Source organism: Chanos chanos, chromosome 10 (genome assembly GCF_902362185.1).
Source record: "Chanos chanos chromosome 10, fChaCha1.1, whole genome shotgun sequence".
NCBI lineage: Eukaryota > Metazoa > Chordata > Actinopteri > Gonorynchiformes > Chanidae > Chanos > Chanos chanos.
Window position 1 is genome coordinate 25407121 of NC_044504.1, and position 22911 is coordinate 25430031.

At 42.1% G+C, this 22911-nt stretch overlaps 2 protein-coding genes and 1 pseudogene across 3 annotated transcripts; 1 reads left to right on the plus strand and 2 right to left on the minus strand.

Annotated features, from left to right (window-relative positions):
- Positions 1–217: 217 nt before the first annotated feature.
- On the minus strand, positions 218–3162 carry trim13 (tripartite motif containing 13). Its single transcript, XM_030786463.1, has 2 exons — positions 3154–3162; positions 218–1444 (listed from the first exon to the last, which is right to left on the minus strand). The coding sequence occupies exon 2, from the start codon at positions 1442–1444 to the stop codon at positions 218–220; it is 1227 nt and encodes a 408-aa protein (XP_030642323.1). The 5' UTR covers positions 3154–3162.
- Positions 3163–3256: 94 nt separating this feature from the next.
- Positions 3257–7453, plus strand: spryd7b (SPRY domain containing 7b). 2 transcript variants are annotated; one of them, XM_030786464.1, is made up of 5 exons: positions 3257–3423; positions 3925–4041; positions 4649–4815; positions 5157–5259; positions 7316–7453. In XM_030786464.1, exons 1-5 carry the CDS (start codon positions 3276–3278, stop codon positions 7411–7413), a joined length of 633 nt encoding a protein of 210 aa, XP_030642324.1. In that variant the 5' UTR covers positions 3257–3275; the 3' UTR covers positions 7414–7453. The 2 variants fall into 2 exon arrangements, with proteins under 2 accessions (XP_030642324.1, XP_030642325.1); XM_030786465.1 differs by lacking the exon at positions 3925–4041.
- Positions 7454–21242: 13789 nt separating this feature from the next.
- LOC115823477 (uncharacterized) lies at positions 21243–22911 on the minus strand (annotated as a pseudogene).

A 22911-nucleotide genomic window follows, 5' to 3' on the forward strand; every position in this document is an offset into this window, starting at 1 on the left:
TGAAAACACTTTCGTAAGCAGGTAAAAACATTGGCATTATTTCTCCAGCACACCTGAACATGATATTTAAAATGTGGAAAAAAACATTTGTAAGGGCACTGTGCAGTAGCAACAACCAGGCAATAAGCTTAAGATAAAAAATAGATAGAAATGAACAAGGACAGCTTAAGTCATGAAAACAGATGAGGAACACATTAATTAAATTTGCGTTATATTATCAACTTATGAAATCTACCATGGTATTTATCAGATTGAGGATACAGTTCCTGCAGAGATCCGTTACATGCAAGCTCAGGTCGGATATCTCATACCAGCAATCCCCAAGCCAATGCAGCCACTGCCTGGGACCAGGGAAAGAGACACGACCGAGCGAGGCCACATACTCTGAGAGACCGAGAGCAACACAGTCCGGGAAGAATAGGGTCATCGTAATCAGGCAAACGCATACCAGCAGTGTGAGCCTCCAGAGTACACGGGAGAGGTGAGGACCGGCGCCGGAGGGGGTCGAAGAATGGTACGCTATGCCGCCGCTTTCGTGCGGTGCGCAGAGCGTGTCGATGTCTCCAAGACGCACGCGATCCCACTCCTTTACATCAAAGCTCCGCACAAGCCCTGGACCCAGCTCCGTGTCTACTCTTCGCGAAGAGGGCACTTGGGTCTCTCGGATGACTCGCACCTTCTCGCGGAAGTCTTGCATCTGCTGCAGGAAAAGGAGAGGGTCAGACAGCGCACGGAAGGACTCGCCAATGGCGAGTGCGCACCGCTGCTCATCCAGCACTGCGCGCAGCAGGCCGATTTCTGGGTCAAACTTCTGCATCACAGCCAGCTTCAGAGCCTCGAAGTCGGACAGGATCTCGCTCTTTTTGTGATCGAGAGTGCGTAGAAGTTTGTCGAAATACTCTGTAACCCGGTCCACGTCTCGCGAGACCAGTTGCAGCGCTTTCTTCTTGGCGTTTTCCAGCGCTTCCAGGCACGAGAGCACTTCGGCGCTTCTCCAGTTCTCCACATCACGAAACAGCTCTTCAAATGCTTCTTTCTCGCGCTCATATGCCTCCTCCAGTGCACAGAATGTATGTCCTTTATGGTCGCCTGTTGTAGCGCAAAATCCGCAGATGAGTTTCAGATCGGTGGCACAGAAAATATTGAGCGGCTGTCCGCTATGCGCACGACAGAGGGACATCTTTGGAAGCACGCGGATCCGGTTGTACTTCTCCACGATGCCACGAAGAGAGTAGTTGATCTGCAGGCTCCCAATACCATTGTGTTGCGTGTCTTTTCGGCAGGTGGGGCATTTGAACGGCGGTCTCCACGCGGGGCTCCTGTTTCCGTCCAGTATGCCCTCCAGGCACCTCTTGCAGAAGGTGTGTGAGCAAGGCAGCACTCGCGGGTCCTCGAAGAGGCAGCAGCATATCGGGCACGTAAGGTCCTCCTCCAGAAGTTCCATCTTCGTATTCTGAGTAATGAAAAAGGGGTCAAGAAAATCATCCTCTTAAATGACAAAGTAATAAAAATTAGAAAGACAGCAAACCAACAACAACTGAACCATACGTGAATCTTACTCGTAGCTGTCATTCTGAAGATGCAGATCAGATGACACAGAGCCGACTGGTGCCATCCCGAGTATCCAGACGCTTTCGCGCTATTAAACTACAGTCGTCACGTAAAAAGAAAAACAAATCTCGAAGATTGTAGCTCACAGTTTGCCTGTTACAGGTTACAATAGCTGAATATAGGATTTTACAACACGAAAGCTCTCTCTTGCGGGATCCAATTGTGGAACAAACATAAAACTAAGCATTTTGCATTAACTTCCACTAGAAACTCTGTCTACCCGACCTACTTTTTATGGTGTCTGGGCAATTATTTTCAAAGAGACGATATGTCACACGATCAACACAAAACAGCAAGCGTATTCTGGGTCTATAAATAAGGTCGCAAGTGTAACGACTATTACATTCTCTATCTTGAGCTGCTACTGTACCACGAGTCGTTTTTTGCAATTATCTTCAAGATGACAATTTATTATTCTTCTGCAGGGGAGTCCTAGGAACCTCGCGGACAAAAAAATCTTGGTAACATTAAAAAAAAAAAAAAAACATGGTCAGTTTTTTCACTGGACTCTGCCTCTGCGTTAACTGGTGGATGTGCAAGTCCGGTTGGCATGGTGTTAGGAGACGGTTGTGGCAGATTCTGCGGGCAGAGAGCTTCAGCAATTGGACTCGCCAGCTGCTAGGGCGCATTACGCGACGCAATCACGGCGCTTGTTGCTGTGCAGACTTCGCCCTTTACGAGGAGGAGGGGAAAGTTAACTGTTTCAGCTCTGTAATGAAGTACCACTGGTAGTTTGGATACCGGGAAAATACCGGGAATTGAAAAATGACATCTCTGCGCGTGTATGTGTTTTATAAGATACAAACCAATACAGTTGCAAAGATCATCAAAGGTATTAGTGCTGTACGTATGCATTGCTCTGTTCGTTATATTTGAGGTACGTTTTAGTTTGACGTTGCTAAAATTCAGAGGATCCCTTTTCTGACTGGATCGAGAGGAGGGGGGCTGTTGCTATGCAAAACATGACAACGTGAGAAACTGTCCATCCGCTTTCACTCACGCGCTTTCTGATCAACGGTCCTCCACACACATAATCGAGCGCGTCATTATCAACGTTTTAAGTACACATATAAACACATAGGCTAAAGTAGTATTTCTATTCATCACCAGTTTAACTAGTACATTAAACGAAGATGGTCACAAAACAACACCAGGGGAGGCTCAATCTATAGGAAACAGCAAGAACTCAAAATAATAATAAAGTCTGTTGGGTTGATATTGTCACAACACAAACACATTTATTGCAGTACAAATAATTTTGATTCGGCTGCTGTCTTCATATCGACCCCCACAATATTGAAAATAAACAAAACACGGCGCATATGTCCGTGCCATGTGTCATCGGCTTTAGATTGCATCGATAATCAATGTGTTTCGTGTGTGATAGTCACGTGTGATGAAAAAAAAATATTTTGACCTCGAAAAAATTCTTCCCTTGTTTCCATGCCATCAGGGGGAAGCGCGCGGCTTCTAAAGCAGACTCTATGATTGGTCACATTCGAGGTTGGAAAAAGCGACGCGCTTTTTCAAACGATTTCTTACCGCTGTTAGAGGTCGCTGTAGGTCTGAAACCAAACATTTTTTCCTTCTTCTTTTCTTTCCTGAGAGCCGCTCGTTTGTCATACCACATGCGTATCCTGCTCTCTGTAGTTAGCTGTGTGTAAATGCGCTTCCGTTTCTCTGCCTCGGTCACAGCCAGTTTGGGAATAGCTGCAATGTTTACGTGCTGTCTGGGCTGCTGCGGAGATAGCGGATCGGGGCATATACCCCTAAAAGAGATGCCCACCGTTCAACTGGACACACATCATATGGGTAAGAACGTAAAAATATAATACCAAGAGTCAGTATCGAGTTTCATAATATTACTCTGTTTCAATTCACTGAAACGGGAAGATAGCTAACGGACAGGCTGTCACGGCTGGCAAGCTACTCTCAATAAGTTAATTTCTAGGCAAACAGGCTCTTGCAGCGTGTAAAGAAAGCACATATATTTAGCACGCCAAGTTACGTAAATGCTGAACAATGTATGGGGACTTTGTAGCTATTTTTCTATTTAGCTCGTCCAAAGAAATAGCAATCAATAATTTTGAACTAGCGGTGTGGCTCGCCTTGACGGAACAGATGGGCTGTTCCGATTCAGTTGTCAGCAAAATAGATTATCTTTGACTCAGTTATTGAGTATGTTCTCTACAGCGAACAACCTATTATTTTACTTAAACCTTTTACCTTTATCCGTGTTGTCGTATTTCGGTAATACATACCCAATGTAAGTTTGTTTCCTGGCTCCTACTGAAAGGCGTTTGGGTTTTCCAGGGACGGATGTGGTCATTGTGAAAAGCGGGAGACGGATTTGTGGAACTGGAGCCTGTCTTGCGAACGCCCCTCTACATCAGAATAAGAGCTACTTTGAATTTAAGATACAGTCTACGGGTAAGTGGTGGTAAGAGAGGGGTAAATTATGAACAGAAGACGAGACTTCTCTCAGATTAGAAGAGGAAGAAATTAGATTTGTTTTCCTAATACTACCTACAGTCAATGAAATCCATCTAACATCTTGTGTCTGTGCGCCATCGATTTTGTCATCGACGATGCGAAACACACACACATACTCATGTTCCCACAAACACAGTATTCCTCCAGATTTAAATACACAGTCAAATATACGCTGTACTTGCCTTTAGTGAAACTGAAGGGACATTTCGTCTTTTTTAGGCAATCTTGTACATAATCACTGTGTTGCAGGGTAATCCATGGTTTCAAAGGGGATGTCTGCATTTCTCAATTATTTTTAGGAGATTTACAGGAGTATTAGTGTTAACCTTCCAGTAGTGTCAGTGCTTTACCATAACATGTACTTGTAATGTGATAGTCATGTCTTTCGTTTGGCAATATTAATTACAAAAGAAATGGTCTGAAAATCGATCTTTTAGGAAGTTGAGATCTTTCTTCAGTATTTGTGCTTCATTATAATAATGAACTGTGTCATGTACATTTATGTTATGTTGATGTTTATTGTGTGCATGTGTTTTTTTTTCAGGGGTGTGGGGGGTGGGTGTGGCAACACAGAAAGTGAATCTTAACCAGGTGCCCTTGGGTCAAGATGGAAACAGCCTGGTTCTGAGACATGATGGGTCTATTTACCATAACAACGAAGAAAAAAACCGACTACCGGCCAACAACTTGCCACAAGAGGGGGATGTGATAGTGAGTTCGATTGTTTTTGTGTGTGTGCGTGCGTGTGCAGGACATGGATACTTACTCTGGTCACAGAAGGCCAGTGTATTGCTTTTTTTGTCCTCATAGTATTGGGGATTGATTCTTAGCCAGTGGCCGTATTTGTTGAGGACACATAAACATACCCATGTCCTCTGGCCATGACCGCTTTAGACCCTAATATTTGTTGTTAGGGACTGTGTTTGCTTGTCTGAAAGAAACAGAGAATGAGATGAGAGGTTGGATAAGACTGCATAACTGTATTTGAAAATATTTGTTGGTAAATTGATATTGTATCTCTGTTTTGTTATTTTGTGTGTGTGTGTGTGTAGGGTTTGACATATGACCATGTGGAGTTGAACCTGTATTTGAATGGGAAGAACCTGCAGTGTCCAGCCTCAGGCATACGGGGGACTGTGCATCCTGTGGTTTATGGTTCGTCTGACTATCACTATATCTGTATTACACCACAGCGAGGGTGGCTTTAAGATTTGGTTTTGAATACTGTTAGTCAATGGCTTTCTGATTTTTCAGATTTGGATTTTCCAAGTTTGATTCTTTAAATCTGTTACGTGACAATACTTGGGTACAGAGAGATATATAAATAGTTTGGAAGATATGAAGTGGCTTAGATACTGGGCAGTTTTAGCGTTTTCACAAGTATGTTTGATTTGTTAACATGAAATTATTTTACACTGAATAAATGAACTAAGAGCTGTTCTCTACAATGTTTTGAGCTCTCTGAAAGAAGCCACACACACTCACTCTCACTCAGTATCTAAGCCGCTGATCCTAATTAGGGTCGTGGGGGGTGCTGGAGCCTGTCCCAGCATTCATTGGGCAAAAGGCAGGGAAATAGCCTGGACAGGTCGCCAGTCCATCACAGGGCAGACAAACGCATTCACACGCTCAATCACATCTAGGGGCGATTTAGTCTCTTCAGTTCGCCTGACTTGCACGTCTTTGGACTGTGGGAGGAAACCGGAACTCCCGGAGGAAACCCACGTAGACACGAGGACAACATGCAAACTCCACACAGAGAGGACCCTGGCCGCTCGGCCAGGAAAGCCACACACAGGTTATAGAAAACAGACATATATTGGCAAGAGCCGCCACCAGAGGGCAGCACAGAATAGCACCATTAGGAATGAGTTTCTCACAATTCAGTATAATTTTATTTGTACCATGTGATTGTATCTGCAAAGTAGGCATTGTCAAAAAGCAGCATTACAGTATACCAGCCCTAAGATCACTACTGAGCAGACCCAGATCTAGCGGCAAGGAAAAGCTGGTCAAGATTTTGGATAAAACCAAACCTTGAGACTCAGAGAGGGTGTTCATCCCATAGCTGATACCAGGCTAGTTAGAACATAGGCATTATTGTACAAAGTGAGGATTCAGAAAAGTCTGTGAGAAATTACAGGGAAGTTTGGGGAGAGTGTGAGATATCTGAGGACATAGTAGGGTCAGTGGGAGTGAGTGTTCATCAGGGCTATTTTTGTCAGGCAGGCTGACATTCAGAATCAAAGAGATCACCTCAGGACTCTAGATGAAGATCATAGTGGGAGATGGCTTGTCAGGCTTCTTCTGGCAGGTCACATTTCCTCCGTGTGTGTCTGGAAATTGAGGCAAGAGCTCCAGGGTGAATAGGGAGAAAGATAATGACACAATCACATCATAATTAAGAGAACGGTACCACCACTCATTAGAAAATGTATCACTACATCCAAACAAAAAAAGCAGCACAGCTATCATCTGACATGTTAAATTACCATCAGTATAATAGAATTATTGTCTAATTGCTGTTGGGAACCTGGGCCTAGATCAGTGGTATGTAGTGTATGAACCTTAAGGGAAGATGTTTTGTGTATGGCTCCTTTCTTCTTCTATCATCGCCGAATAAAAGGGATCCTGGAAATGAGCCCAAACGTACACATTCTTCATATTTTCTTCCACTGTGCCCTTAGAACTCTCTAAACAACAAACACAGAATGGTGGACGTATATTTGTAACGATGAGTCTACTCTCAAATTTTGTATTAAAAAAACCAGAACACACAGTGAAATTTTAAAAGTGATATTTTAAAAAAGTACAGAAAAAAAAAGAATGTTTCAGTCAAGACATGGACTGCTCGACAGTGCAGCAAATCTAATGAAGCAAGGAATGAGGCAATCCATTAAAAGCAGTGCTTGGAAGAAAGACAGACTTATTTTATGGTAATAAACTAGTGAACTGGTAGACACCCACAATATTACTGTTGTGCTCTGAATATGCTGCAATTTTCATTATTACTGTTTTTATTATTACTGCTGTGAAGAGAAAGCTGAGGAATTTTAAGACACAGGCGCAAACTTGCTGATATGTGTATGTGTTTAAGAGAGGTAGCGACAGAGAGATAGTGACTTGTTAAGTGAGACACCATGTATGAGAGAAACTGTATGTTTGTTCATTCTAAAGTGTTTATTTTTTTGTTTGTTTGTCTCTGTTGCAGTGGATGACAGTGCCATACTAGATTGTCAGTTCAGTGAATTTTACCACACTCCTCCTCCAGGCTTTGAGAAGATTCTCTTTGAACAGCAGATATTTTGATCCTTCATTTTGGACTCGCCTGATCTGCTGTTTTCTCAATTCACATGGGTTCAAGACACAAACTGAAATTGATTTATTTATGTACGAGTGAATCTACAGTAACAAAAATGTACATATAAGACACACACACACACACTGGGAAATGATCTACCTGTATCACAGCTGGTCTGTCATTCTGTGTGAGACGACGAGAGAGAGATATGGTGTGAATATGTCCTTGGCTGTTAAACTACATGAACAAGTGGAGTTAGTGTATGGACAGCTCTTGTTTGTCACCCACTTGTGTTGCATTGTCTTTTTTTTGCATAGTTTTTAAATTGTAACTGCTGCTTTATTCTTTGGGGTATAAGCTATGAGTGTTCAGTGCCCTTATGACATAGAGAATCCAAATGGAAACTCTGCTTGTGTTGAGGTCTTGTTACCAGTGCACCTAAAACAGCTTTAATTGCTTTCTTTTTTTTTTTAAATAATGTGAGAACACTTTATACTAATTGGTTGATACATGATTAATTCAGTTTTCATGTTTCATGATTTTTTTTTCAGTTTTCTTTCAAATATCAATTTTCTATTTGTTTTTTTCTTTTTACATTGTCAGAAATATTACATCACCAAACACTATTTCAAGCATACAGAGATATCTTCTCTACCAGTTGAAAACACTATTTACTGAATGTTACCAATGGCATAAATTTGCACTAACATGGGTATGTTGATTATTAAACCAAACTGAAATCTATCTTGGAAATAATAATAAAGTGAATCCTGTGGCTGGACATTTTGGACTAGTGTCTGTTTCTGTCATGTGTTTTGAGGTGTAATGCTGATACTATTGGACAATCTGAGCTGGTGATGCCAGAGCATTCTCCGTACCTGTGGATATTTTAAGGTAGTACCCCTTAGATGACCTAGCCACCCTGGGATTCATTTCTGTATGTTCTATGCTTACCATGACAAAAGGTTAAAAGGTACTTGAGAGATCAGACAGTAGTATATAAGAAATACTCCTTGCTATGCACAAAGTTGAAGAGCCCTCTGAGAAAGACAGAGTGTACCAAAATGTCAGATTTTTCCATAAACTGGATAACACTGAAGCAAAAGTCAAAACTACACAGAAAGCAAAGACATAAGAACACTCTTTTGGAATGGTCTTGGATGTTTAGTTAAATGTTGTCCTACGAACATTCCTATAGGATGGTCTTGGATGTTTAGTTAAATGTTGTCCAGCTCATTCAGGAATCTGGCTGTGTGGTTATGGCCTTTGCCATATTACCATCCTCAAACGAGTCTGTGAACCAGCTGATACTCCCACTCACCTGAAGTCACTGTTGTGGAACAGAGCAACTCCGGCATCATTCAAAAAAGACGCAATCATGGATCTCACATAAAAGAAATACCACAGCTTGGATAAAACCACGCATCTGATGCCCCTCACTCTCTCTGCTGAGTGACCTGTAGCACAGCTGGTAACATCAACCAATCATACCATCACATACAAATCACATGCAACCAGGAGCAGCAGTTAGAAAAGAGCCTGAAGCACAAAGCATGTTTGATATACCGCTCTACTGATGACCTTTCAGAGGACTCCCAGTGTCTCATACACATTACATTTACACCACAGAACAAGACGAAGCTTCCGTATTACAAAAAAGTAAAAAACAAAAGTTTTATTCAATAAAATAACATTTAAAAATTTACAAGTTACAATAAAACTTTGAGGTGTTGTCAGTAAAATAATGTCAGTACTCTGTTTCAATATGTCAGTATTGCATAAATCCCAAATGAAGAAAAAGTACTTGTGAGATTAACTTCTTCAAACGTAAAAAAATAAGCAGAACACAATAACAGCTGTCCTAACCAAAGTGACGTGGCAATGATGTCTTAGGGGTCTCCTCCTTGGCTCCTGGTGGCTAGGCACAGGACTTTTGTTGTATTTGAAAATGTTATCTTAGGACTGTTTGTGGTTGTCCTAAGATCTTGGAGTTCTCTTTTCTCTGACAGCCATTCTCAGGGCCTCTCTGGCGTTCCTAAAAGCCTGGTGTTTCATCTGCAGCTCACGCTCATGATTCTCAAAGTCTGGAAGCAGCAAGATAGTCAACATGTCGCAATTTAAAATGAACTAAGACTAGATTTAGATATATATATATATTGCATTTCATACCTTGTGCCAACTGAGTGATGATCTCATTGGACCTTCCGGATGCTTCCAGCAATTTTAAACACACGCTGTAATCTGTTTCAATCATGTTCATACAGATCACATGTTAAGAGCAGGGTAAGCATTATAGGGGCTCATTACAACTTTTACCTCGGATGAGTTTTTAATTAAGCACTGTTTTTACCACCAGAAACATCATTTGTTGCAGTGACTTAAGACTAAGTGAAAACTTGTCATTCTTTTTCTTAACAGTCAAGCACAAGCAGCATCTTTTACTCCTTCGTTTATACACTTACTACATACTGTCATATACACCTCTACTGAATAACATGTTACAGAAAACACACTGACAATGACATTACATTCTGCCCTTAACTCCTTAACTCTACATGCACCAGGCTAACAATGCTGGCCTCCTATAGGTGAGTGCAAAAGTGACCATGGGTGATGCACATCCCCAAGGGAAAATGGCAAACTGCATTCCTTTGCACCCCAAAACACAAAATTCAAGGACACTGAGAATGGACTCCTCAGTCTTACCTTGTTGTGTGGCCTGTTGTGTCTGAATTCTGTCAGCCATGCTGCTGATGTGAGCCTGGAGTTTGGAGAAGATGGATGCAGTGGAGCCTGCTTCATTGCACCTGTTCCAGAACTCCTCCGCCACTGAACTTGAACATCCCTCCATTCCTTCCTCACCACCACCAGACTCCCCCGTAGCAGTCTGGGCAGGTGAGCTGGAGGTGTTGGGTGGTGTAGAAACACAGACAGTAGGCAGCGGTTGCGTTTCAGATGGAGGTTGGCTGTACCTACGTGGAGCTAAATCTCCAGGTGGGCCTGACGGACAGCTTGTACGGAGGCTGGAGCAGCTCTGGGACCTCGACGGACCTGACAAACTGACGGAGGTGGACAAACCTGTAGCTGCTGCAGGAGGGAAGGGGCCTGGCTGGGCAGGAGGGGCAGCAGTCATGGCATTTACACTCTTCTCTTGATCAGTCAAGTCCCCAACTGAACCAGAAACCAACCCAGGAAAAGAGGTTTGGCTTCGTGCTGGGCTTGACTCTTTCAGAAAGACAGGGAGAGGGAAAGTAAAGCACAGGAGAGAGAAAGAGAAATGAATTGAAGAGAAGAGAAGAGGAATAATAAGGGAAGAGAAAGAGAGCAAGAGTAAGAGATAGTGAGACAAAGACAGAGGAACAAAGTGTTAACCTTTATTGTATTCACATGTCGTTTGGCTGGACAAAATTACCATTGCCCAGCAGTCATAATGAATAAGAACAAGCAGCATTTCAGGTAGAGAGAGAGAGAGAAAGAGAGAGTGACAGAGAGAGAGAGAGAGAGAGAGAGAGAGACAGAGGGAGAAAGAAAATATATGACACCTACCTGATCCAGACTGTCCAGATTCCACACACACATTAACTGGCAGCAATAAACTCTGAGACTCAGCATCCTGAAAACACACAGAACCATTTCAAACGCTGGTAAAAAAAAAAAATCGAGCCAGCTCATTTAAACAATTTATTCTTATGTTTTCCACAAACATTCTTTATTTAAACATTTAAAACAGATGAGAATGGAATAAATCTGCAACAGGCCATATTGATAGAATTAGTTATAATATTTTTGTATTTTAGGAATGTTATTTCTAGAATGTTACAATGAACGACAATGTGACAAAAGAAGAGTGTCAAAGACAAGAGAGAGAATACACACTAGGAACATACCATTCAATACCTCCAGGCAACAAGATTAATACTTAGAACGGTGGAACTCACCGATTCAATATCTGTCTCATCACCATCACACTTAGGAGGAAGAGCATTGGCCGCTGAACAACAGGGACAAAAGAAAGAAACATGTTTCACGGTCTGGATGTTCAGATAACATCCATTAAACATTTGACGTCATCACTATCACCACTAACAATTTATAAAGAACCATTCCCATGGGAAATCTGTTTAAACTTCATCCAATCGCTATAAAGGTTACAGACAAAGTACAGACAACAAAAAGATTGCTTGGATAAAGATATGAACCAAGTAGTTTTAACAAAGCTAACCTGCTGCAGAACCTCGCCCTACCGTGTGAACTTAATCACAAAAAGTTTCGATATTCTGCTTGTTTAGCAATCATTCAGCAGTCCTGAACTTTTATGACATCTGTATACTATCTGTGGGTGTTTCCATGGCTTTTATTCTGGATTTATTTACCTGAGACAGATCCATTCGGCTCATTGTGGTTTATGCTGCATGAAACAGAAGGAAACTTTTCATACGATCAGATTGTTAAATGCTCCAGACCAACACAAAAATGCACTCTAACCTACTCACATCATAACTCACAAAATACAGTTAAAAACATGCAACCTACATTTACACTCTAAATAAAAATGACCAAAAAGGGCAGTGAAAAATTAAATGCTGAGGTAAAGAGTATTTTATGCTGAATAAAATGAAAAAAGGAATTTCTTTTGAAATATTATAATTACTAAGAGAGAACATTTTTGTTTATAGTTGTGCCCTAAAAATGTTACAATGATTCAAGCCTGTAAAAATGATTTTTAAATCGAATCCAACAAGAAAACATGCATTAGTAAGTGGCTTTTTAAAGTTTATCAGCCATTTCTGGAAAGAATAAACATTTTTTAAAAACAGACTGTCACTCATCCACAGGACAAAAGATTGCCTGTATTATTCTAATGAACCAAGCAGATGAACTCAAATTTGCTTACCTCACATTATCCAAATTTGGCAAAAGTATCGGCTGTTATGATAAGGATAAAAAATCATTAGAAAACCCTCTCCTGCTCAGTATGGAACTATTATAATGTTGAATTTTGTTTGTGTGTATGTGTTTCGGCTTTGACTCTACTGAAGGCCAGTCTGTCAGTGTGTATGTGTGTGCTCTGACCCTGGTGAATCTAGGCATAGACTGTGTTTGTAGCAACTGTTACAGTAGAACCACGGTCTCCTTCTCTGCACCCTCCTATGGATTTGATACTGAGCACAAGCAGATTTGAACCTCCACCATCTTGTCATTAATGCGTTGTTAACTGACCAATGACGCAGGTCTAAGAATTTGCTATTAGACAAATATTTTTCATGTTTTTTTCATCTGTGTGATACTACTGCATCACTGTTGTTTCTTTTTCTCAGTAGAGACAATGGGGAAGGAGTGGAGAATGACGTCATCACTATCACCACTAACAATTTATAAAGAACTATTCCCATGGGAAATCTGTTCAAACTTCATCCAATTGCTATTAATGTTACAGACAAAGTACAGACAACAAAAAGATCACTTGGATAAAGATATGAATCAGGTAGTTTTAACAAAGCTAACCTGCTGCGCAACCTCACCCCGCTGCGTGAACTTAATCACAGAAAGTTTTGATATTCTGCTTGTAGTTAATTAACTGTGTTAGTTAGAACATGCTCCTCCCCAATCCTGAGTTACACATGCTTTAACCTTTCATTCAACTGATTTTAACTTCAGCACCTCAGATTCTGTATTTATATTACTGTGCCTGTATTACCTCCATCCCCAGCTTTTGCAAAGCTATTTTGGCAAAATGAGAGAAAATAAAGAATCAAGAACCAAGAGTCAGTACATTCTGTGTGTTTGGCTTCTGTGTGTTGACTTCTCTAGGCTCAGTAGAGACAGACAAGTTTATTAAATGTGTCATATTGTGTTTGGGAACACTGTTGCATGAACTGAACTGGCTACCAGGCTTTAGTAGATCTGTCTCATCAAGTTAGTGTCGACAGATGTTTATTATTATTGTTATTATTATTATTATCATTAGTAGAAGTAGTAGTAGTAGTAGTGGTAGTATACTCACACCCTGCTGCTCTGTAGGTATGCTTTCTATGTCTGATTCAAGCGGGGCAAGATAGCCATCAGCATCACCGTGATCATCATCTAAACAGAAACACAGAAAAACCATAAACCTTCCATTTCACTTTCAATGGGAAGAAATGTTGTTCTCTGAAAAGGTAGAATGCTACTACCTGAGTCTAACATAATCTGAGACACCCTCCGCTTTCTTCCTCTGGAACTCCCTGCCTGTGATATCATATCCTGTCTGAAAAGGAAAGAGTCTTCATATTAGCGAGGTTGCATGGTGTGATCTTTTATGTAACTGAGATGAGAGGAAATAATGTGATAATAGGGTCAGATTCTCTTTTGTCTTTTTTGTAATTTTTGTTTTAAATCCGCCAAACAAAAGATGAGAATTATAAGACTTACTTGTTTGAAGTGGATTCATGCTGTAGTGAGAAAAAAAATAAATTGGTTCACTTATATTTTCTTCACTGTATAAAAATCAATTTAAACACTTTTACAACTTCTAAAATTCCATTCTAATTTTATATTGTCGTAACAGGTGGTTTTTCAGACACAAATTAAGTCTGGTCGGGAATTAAATTTCACCCTTCATGGATATTTGCCATTTAAAATTTATACTTTTGGACAAGTTTTAATCTGTGTCCACAAAACATGGGCCTGTGTTTACCATCTTAATATTGGTACTGTTAGTTACCTCATTCAAGAATGGAACTACTAATATTCTCCTGATGTAAAAGCTCTCATTCTTCAGTTCATATTTTTTTCACTGAAAAAGTTTAACAGCAACCTTTGAAAAGCTGATGAAACAAACCTGGATTGTACACAATACCTGAATTTGTGACACATTGACATATTTTATGTAAAGTGGAAGCTGCAGATTAATCTGTCAATTTAAAAATTTATTGATGAGAGAGAGAGAGAGAGAGAGAGAGAGAGCACTTACTGACCCTTGGTGACATTTCTTCTTGAACACTGTCTCTCCTTGGCTTGTCACTCTGGTAAGAGGACATGGGAGAGCATCCATTAACTGCATCTGTTATGAACCACCAATACCATGTTATTGTTAAGATGTTAAGATCTGGACACATTTGTCACAAAATTACATATAAGCACTGATATAGCCATTACATTCACTAACCAGAGTAATTCACTCCAGTTTTAGTCAGGGAACTGGCAATTTTCAAACAATAGAAACCTTTTTTACCTGTTTTTTTCACAGACGAAGCATGTTTTGCACAGTACATCCTGAGGGTTGAAAACAGACAAATTATTCTGCAGTACAGACACAGAATGTGTGACAACATTTGAATGAACCAGGTTTGGCTATTCAGTGCTTACTTGAAAATGCCGTTCTTTGTGTCCTCCACAATTTCAGCCTTATCCTTCACAGCACATGGGAAATGATAGGATCGCGGACATCTATGGCACTCACAACCCGCTGTCGCTCCACTCCGCTTACAATAGAAACACTTCTGAAAAGACACACACACAGACACACACACATACACAGAGTAAGGTACAGTGATTTTGGGGGTCATGCCATCCTAAATCGGACAACATGAATATTATGTTTCAGAATCCGAGCACTTTCTCATTTAAACACAAAATTAAATCTTAAGCACCATAATCTTAACACTGAACTTTATCAAACACTGATGAACCTCTACGATGGTCAAGCGTATGAGTTTTAAAAGAAACCGTATCATTGTGAATGGTTGAGATTACAGGAGGACAACTACTCAACTCATAGATCAGGAAGAAAATCTAGAATCAGGAGAGCAGATTCTGGTAGTTTGTAGTTCACTTAAACACCAGTAGAAGCGCCATGGAAACTATGTGAACAATTATCATTTTTTTGCAATTGTTTTTGAAATATGAAGTTAAAACTTGGAGCTGCAAAATGATCTTCAGTCTTAGAAGCACATTCATGAAAAAACTGTGGACACAAAAGAGAATATCTCCTGGTAGGGAAAGATGACTTAATTTAAGGGACACGATCTGTTTGGGTGGCACTGTTCATTCAATAGATTTTGGACGCCTCCCCATGATTTGACCTTACCCATACATAGCCCCTATGGAAAATAGGATGTAGTTATTCTTGTTCCCATCGGGGCTACACATGCCTCTGTGTGTAGATATACATATGTGTTCGTGACATACTAGTTTCTTTCCTCTCCTCTCTTCGCTCTTCACATCTTCCACAGTGAAGCCAAAAAGGTCATCAAAGTCTGGAGAGTTCTTACAATAAAGAGCGGATGCATAAAGCTGTCAAAGACAAAGACAGAAAACAATTAAATGTATGTTTACCTAAAGGATGGCAGTGTTTTGTCAGGTTAAGAACATTACAAAGTTCAAATTCACTGAAAGCTTTCGAAACATTTAGCTCACTTAAACATCATTTTGGACACTTTTCCTACTCAAAACAGAATTTCTCAGAGGCTTGTCTACACTTGAAATTCCTCAGCTTCATATATCAAATTGAACAGCCTGGAGAGGAAACAAGTTTGGTCACCAGATGCTGAGATACTGGAGCATTATATCTTTGCTGTAGCTAGTAGAAACTGCTTGTCCGGGCTATTAAAATGGTTAATTAAAGCTCATTAAGCTCAGACATAGCAAGAGGATGAAGAGAGCACTATGAGTGTAAATAACCCTATCGTCACGGTGACACAGAGGCATGCCGGTAAGTTCCATAAGATGCTCAGAGTGGCTACTTATAACATTAATCCATTATCAGCCTGGCTCTAGCTCTCATGCTTGCATTTTATCCGCGTAAAATTAGGGAATTTAATGGTGTTTATCTCTTTAAAACAATGCGAATAGCTTTAAAATCATATAATAAAAATGTCAATGTAAAATTTTGAAGGCCCAATGTTTCAGTTGTGTCTATTTTTTTAATCACTGTAAACAAACCTGATCACTTTTTTTTTGCATTTTGTGTTCAGTTAATCAGTGAAATCTGAAAATGATAAGGATTACGCTACATTTCTATTAACACATAAAGCAATGCTACACGACATTTCCTAATGGAAATTCTGAGGTCATTTTCAACTACACTAAGGGCTAAAACTGAACTTTTAGGAGAACTCCCGCTGGCTTGCCTGCTTTCTGACCAACATCAGGTGACGATGCTAAGTGGCCGGCAAGTTGTAGGGACAAATATTGTTAGTGTCTAGAGACCTGCCCAAACGACAGATCAGTCCTTTTTTACTGCCTCCACCACATTAACGTTTCAGGCTTTAGTTTTTGTTGGCATTTTATAAATTGTTTAAACCCATTTCCTAAATTGACCACATTTACGAAAACTATCAACAAAAGGTTAAACATTATAAATGTGTCTATGATGGGATTTGCGGAAAACGCAGACCGTGTCAGCTATTTAACCAGTCAGTAACATAAATCCGTATTGCTTATCACTGAAAACTGGCAGATTCATTCAATTCAGTAAATATTCATGCATTATCTGAGCAGAGGCTTTGATCGACAAAGAATTGATTATTTCCAGTGTTTGAAGGAGACGTCACCAGGCAGTTCTCATGAGCTGCGATGTCCTCCTTTGCTGACAGCTGTCCGGTCGTCTCGTCCTCCTCGGATGTCCTACAAAGCACACAAAACAACTTTTTCAGAGAACTCTTATCCAACGCCATGTCGTCGATGTCGCTTCGTAGTAAGCAGTTTACAGTTTCACTTTCGTTTCTTGCTCGACAAGCCCAACAGAGACACTGGAGCCGAGGCCACCGGGGATTAAGTGTGAAATCTTTTCCCGCCACATAAAAATACAGCTAATTCGAACTGCTAACGTCTGACTTCCGTATTCTACAGCCGGTATGCATGTGATGTCACAGTATAGGCAGGAGTCACTGCGGTTACACCCACTGAGTGGCACAAAAAAAAACTACAGAAGACAGTTCAGAGTAGGGTTGTGCATCTTTCCCTTTTAAGACGATCCGATACGTATCCAGATACTTGGGCTACGATACGATTCAGGGATGATATATTTTAATACGGAGCGACTCAGTGCGATTCGATTCGGTGCGATACGATGCAATCTGATAGAGCTCTTAACATTTGTTTAATGTAGACACTCATTTTCCATTATAAATGAAAATAAGCCAGTTCTATAAAAGTGGCATTGCTCACCTTCAAATAGATTTTTTCATAAAAGACCAGGGAATCCCAAGTATTTTTGTTACTTTATGGCACAGGAAAAATGGAAGGCAAATGTATCATTTCAGAATTACATGTCATTGTGTTTATTACTTTTCCAATAGACACTGACGAAATGTATGAACAAACAGACCTTACAAATGGCCAGACTTTTGTCCAATTTTCCTTTCCTCTTGTAAAATCCAAATGTCTTCCAAACTTTAGATTTTAGATTTGATGATGCACTGAAAACTTTAGGTTACTTGCGTAACCCTGGTTCTCTGAGTAGCATGAGTGAGTGTCTCACATTGGGGAACGCCCACAGCGTGACCTCATCAGAAGCTCCTATTACATTCTGCCAGCCAGGATTGGCTGGAGCTAAGTGCACCAGTGTCATGGGAGTGTGGAGACTCCCCCTTATAAAAAGAGCTTGAAACTGCCCTGCCAATCATTCAAAAAATGCTCATCTCTTCCTCGCTACGAATGTGCAAGGACGGTGGCGTGGTGAGACACTCACTCTCTACTCAGAGAACCCGGGTTACGCAAGAAACCTACAGTTCTCATTCGGAGCATTTGTTTTGTGTCTTACATTGGGAAATACTGACTCCCAGATTGCTGAGCAGATGTTACAAAGGGACCGACTGTCCCAAAATGAGTCTTGAGGCGCTTTCGCACCGGAGGAACTTTTCATAGTTCTTAGAACTGTTGGAGAAAGTACCCCCTTTTTGGCGTGTTCGCACCGCAGGAACTTAGAACGATTTTAGTTCTAAGAACGCCGTTTTGAGGGGCTTTTTTCGCCCCTACTTCAGGGTAGGTACTTTTGCAGCACAATAGGAACCTTGTGACGTAGGTGTACAGCCATTGGTCCAGACGCAGGTATACGATGATTGCAACCGCCATTTTTAAAGATCCGTGCAAAATATAAAGTCTTAGAACGTATTTCATTTAGCTTTTGATATTCATGTCTCAAAATGTCTGGAATTGTAGGAGGAGGCACATGGTTTTTATGTTTTATTTTACCGGTATTTTATATCCCCCAACAATGACCATTTTGCAACGTCCAATGTATATTTGTACATTGAAGAGGTACCGTACACTCCGCTTCGGTAGGTGCTTGTGTGTCCGCTTGTGTGGCTGTGATCCGCATTTTAACCTAAAATTAGAATGTGTTTATCCAGCTTACGATTTTAGGGCTGCGGCGGGGAAAAAGGGGGAAAAAAAAAACACGATGCCGCGAGCAAGGGTCAGGCACAAGTGCTATGCTAGCACCCGAAAAGTACTATGCCCATCAAGTCATTCACTGCTACTGCGGTGGTAAATGCCTAAATGATTATGCATAAATGATTAAATGATTATAAAAATGCATAAATGATTATTTTCTCCATTGGACTGGGTCTATCGCCATACAGTTTTATTTTTGTTAATGAGAAGGCAGTTATAGGTTATCTAATGTGCAATCAATATTTCTGTCATTCAAATTCGATAAAACTCATTGCGTATACTGTAGTCTAGTTTGTCGATTTCTTTTGCCGCAGTAATGGTTCTTTTTTTCCTATTGGAGGTATTTAAAAAGTCATTAAATTTGTACTTCAAAATGTGCAGCTATCCTGGTTAGTCATAAACAACAGCTCTTAGCTGCTATACCGTCGGCCGGCTTACGTCACTTCAGCGTTCCTACTGGCGGTGCGAAAGCAAACAGAAAAAAGGCCCTAGAACGAATGTAGTTCTAGGGGAAGCTCCACAGGGGGTAGTTCCTATCGAATTAGACCCTAGAACTGTTCGGTGCGAAAGCGCCTTTGCTGAGACTTAAGGCTGATTTATATTTCTGTGTAGGCTCTACGCAGAGCCTACGCCATAGCCTACATGAGTGGCCTATGCCGTTGTGAGCATTTATACCTCTGTATTGGTGTGTCTGCGTCGCTCTGTAACGAAACCTTCAAAATGCTAGTTTGTGGTGGGATTTCTATGCCACTGTGTTGATTTCCTCGTGCATTACAAACGAAGGAAAAATGTTAAATAAAAAGTCAGAATTCAGTCCTTGCGCAGCAATATCCGTAAAACAAGTTTTGCGTTCAAAAGAAGGACTAGTTTCTAAACTTTGGAGGACAAAAAAACAGAGCTCTCAAAATAACGAGCGTTCAGTTCGCCATTTTGCTGAGAATTTTCAATTGCGACTGAAACTGAGTGGATCGTGTTGGAGTTGGAGCTAATAAATGTTGAATAACAGTAACTTTTACTGAAATTACTGCAACACAGACAAGAGAGAGGACATCGGAGGAGATGGTGTGTACGAATATTGAACTGGTTGAGCAGAAGGAGGGTGAAGCTACAAAGCGGACCAATCACAGTTGTTGTGGTCTGCTTCGACGCACGTCGCAGCGACATACAGTTACATTTATAGGGAGGTGCACATCAGGCTACGGCAAAGGCTACGGAAAGGGTATGCGGCTATGCAGAGCTTACGATGTACCTACAGCGTAGATTCGATGCAGAAGTATAAAGGCTTTAGCCACACTAAGCACCGAATGGGCTAATGGAGGAGCTGTAATATCAAGCCTGTAGAACCTGGTGAAGGTGTGTGGAGAGGCCCAGCTTGCTGCAGTGCAAATCTCCTGAATGAAGATTGCTCTGAGAAGGGCCAGTGAGGTGGCGAGTCCCCTGGTAGAATGTGCACGCAGCCCCTCTGCCAGCTGCAAACCCCTAGAGGTATAAGCTAAAGCAGCAGCTCTCACAATCCAGTGAGGGAGCTGCTGCTTTGAGACTGGCTTCTCCAAGTGGTTCTTTGCCCAAGACACAAACAGCTGGTCACTTTTCCTACAGCTTTTGGTTCTGTCCATGTAGATGCGTAAAGCCTACACTGGGCACAACATATGTAACCGCTGATGGTCATCTGAGGAGAAAGGCGAGGGATAGAAGGACACAAGGTCAATTGGGGAACATGACCATAGCACCTTAGGCATAAAGGCAGGGTTAGGCTATAAGGTCACCCTTACATTCCCTGAAGAGAACTTTGTAAACGCTTGGTGTACTGAAAGAGCATGAATCTTGCCCACTCGCTCAGCAACAGGACTGTCTTTAAAGCCACCATTTTCAAGTTCACCTGTTCCACTGGTTCAGAGGGAGAGACCGAAAGGGCATCCAACACAGTAAGAAGGTCCCAGGATGGGACCAATGGTTTAGAAACCGAGAGTTTATGACATGCACCTCTCTTGAAGTGGCAGACCAGGGGATGTTGACCAACAGCCTTCCCCTAAAAACCGATATGGCAGGCAGAAATAGCTGCCAGGTACACCTTGACAATGGAGAAAGCCTTCCCTTTGTCCACCATGCCTTGTAAGAAAGACAAGATCGCAGAACACTGAGATGGAACCTCCTGTAAGTATGAGCACCATTTCTCAAAAATGGACCATTTGCTCTCATTCTGGGTAGTCTCAACAACACCCAGAGGGAAGCCCACGGCCCTCAGATTGAACCACTCACAGGCCAAGCCAACAGAGCCAGCCTCTCTGGGTGGGAATGAAATATTTCTCCGTGCACTTGAGACAGCAGGTCCCTTCATATTGGCAGAGGCCATGGCTCTCGATAAAGAAGTTGGCCAGCCAGTGCTTTGATGGCCAGTAAGGAGCTATGAGAATCATCGACAGGCCCTCCTGCACCCTGGCTAGGGTTGGGGAGATCAGAGCTATGGGGGAAACGCATACAAAGGAACATGAGGCCACCGGTGGGCCAGTGCATCGAACACACCCCCCCAGCCCGACAAGGAGGCATCTGTTGTGACCATGTTTCTGCACAAAACAACCTCGATGGGCACTCCCTGAGTCAGGAAGCCCATGCTTCTCCATGAGGTTAGTGCTGTTGTGCAGGCCACAGAGACTCTCACCCTGTGAGAGCCCTGACGGCACGGATCTAACCTGTGAGAAGCCACCCAACACTGCATTCCCTTCATGTGCAAGCATCCCATTGGGACCACCACCATGGCTGAGGTCATCAGCCCCAGCAGCCTTTGGCAAAGTTTTCCCCTGCAAAAAAGGGCTAGATAGTCTCTGAGTGTCTGTAACCTCTCTCCAGTTAGCTTCACTCTGGCCTGAGCCGAGTCTATAAATAGGCCTATAAAGGAGATGGTCTGACAAGGAAGAAAAACACTCTTTTCTAGATTTATTTTGAAGCCTAGATACACCAAGTATTCTGTGAATAACTGTGATCTGCTGCTTCCTGCCGGGAGGATGCCGCAATAAGCCAGTCGTTGATATACGTGGCTATTTGGATTCCTCGCCTCCTGAGCAGTCCCACGGCCGCTTCGGTGCATTTTACAAACCCTCTTGGGCTTAGTGAGAGACCAAAGGGGAGGACTAGATACTCGTAACTTGTCCCCTGGAAGGCAAATCTGAGATACTTCCTGTGTGGTGGGTATATTGGGATGTGAAAATAAGCATCCTTGAGGTTGACTGAAGTGAACCAATCGCCCGTGCGCAGAAAATCCAGCAGAGACACCTGTGTTAACATCCTGAATTTGTATTTCCTGAGGTTGTTGTTTAGATCTCTGAGGTCTAAGATTGTATGCATGCCACGCCCCTCCTTCTTGGGAACTAGGAAATACCATTCCGACTGTTTTTGGGGGAGATGATTCTTATCGCTCTTTTCTCTAGCGGGGAAGATATCTCATCCCATAGAAAGCGAGTGGCTTTGCCAAGAGCTTGCGACTGAATCACTCTCCTGAACTGCGGGTGTTATGGCGAATTGAAGCCTGTATCCCCTGCTTAATGTTCTCATAACCCACTCTGAGCTTGTGCATTCTGACCAGCTCGCTGTTTTCAGTGACAGGGGGCTGACAGGCCAGTCTGTCGTCCATGGAGTAAGAGCCCCCTCTTGTGGCATTAGGGCGTAGTCCAGCTCATTCGGTACTGTGCATGCGCGAGGTGTGACGCTCATACCAGGATTGTTTTAGGATTGTCCTCCTTCTCCCTGGTGGACAAGGTGGTGAGGTTCAGCCAGTGCACTCTCTCCTGCTGGACCATCAGCCCCATGGCTCTGCCCTGTGACTTGATTGCTACCTTGTGCAGGTGGAGGCGGTGGTCTGTAATGATGCACAGCTCATCCCACAGTGCAGTGTCAGGCGAAGCCGTCATCTCTGCCTCCAGCTCAGCTTGGTATGCCATCAAAAGAGAGGTGGCATTGAGGGCCCGGACCGAAAGTGCAGCTGCCTTGTATGCCTTGTCTGTCAGGCTGGATTGAAAATGGTCTGCTCTGGATGGGAGTGCATGCCCCGGTGATGACAGGGATGTGTTCAGGTGGAGGTGATCTGCAACAGCGGGCTCCAGCAGGGGCAAGTTGCAAAGACCGCGGCTCTCCAT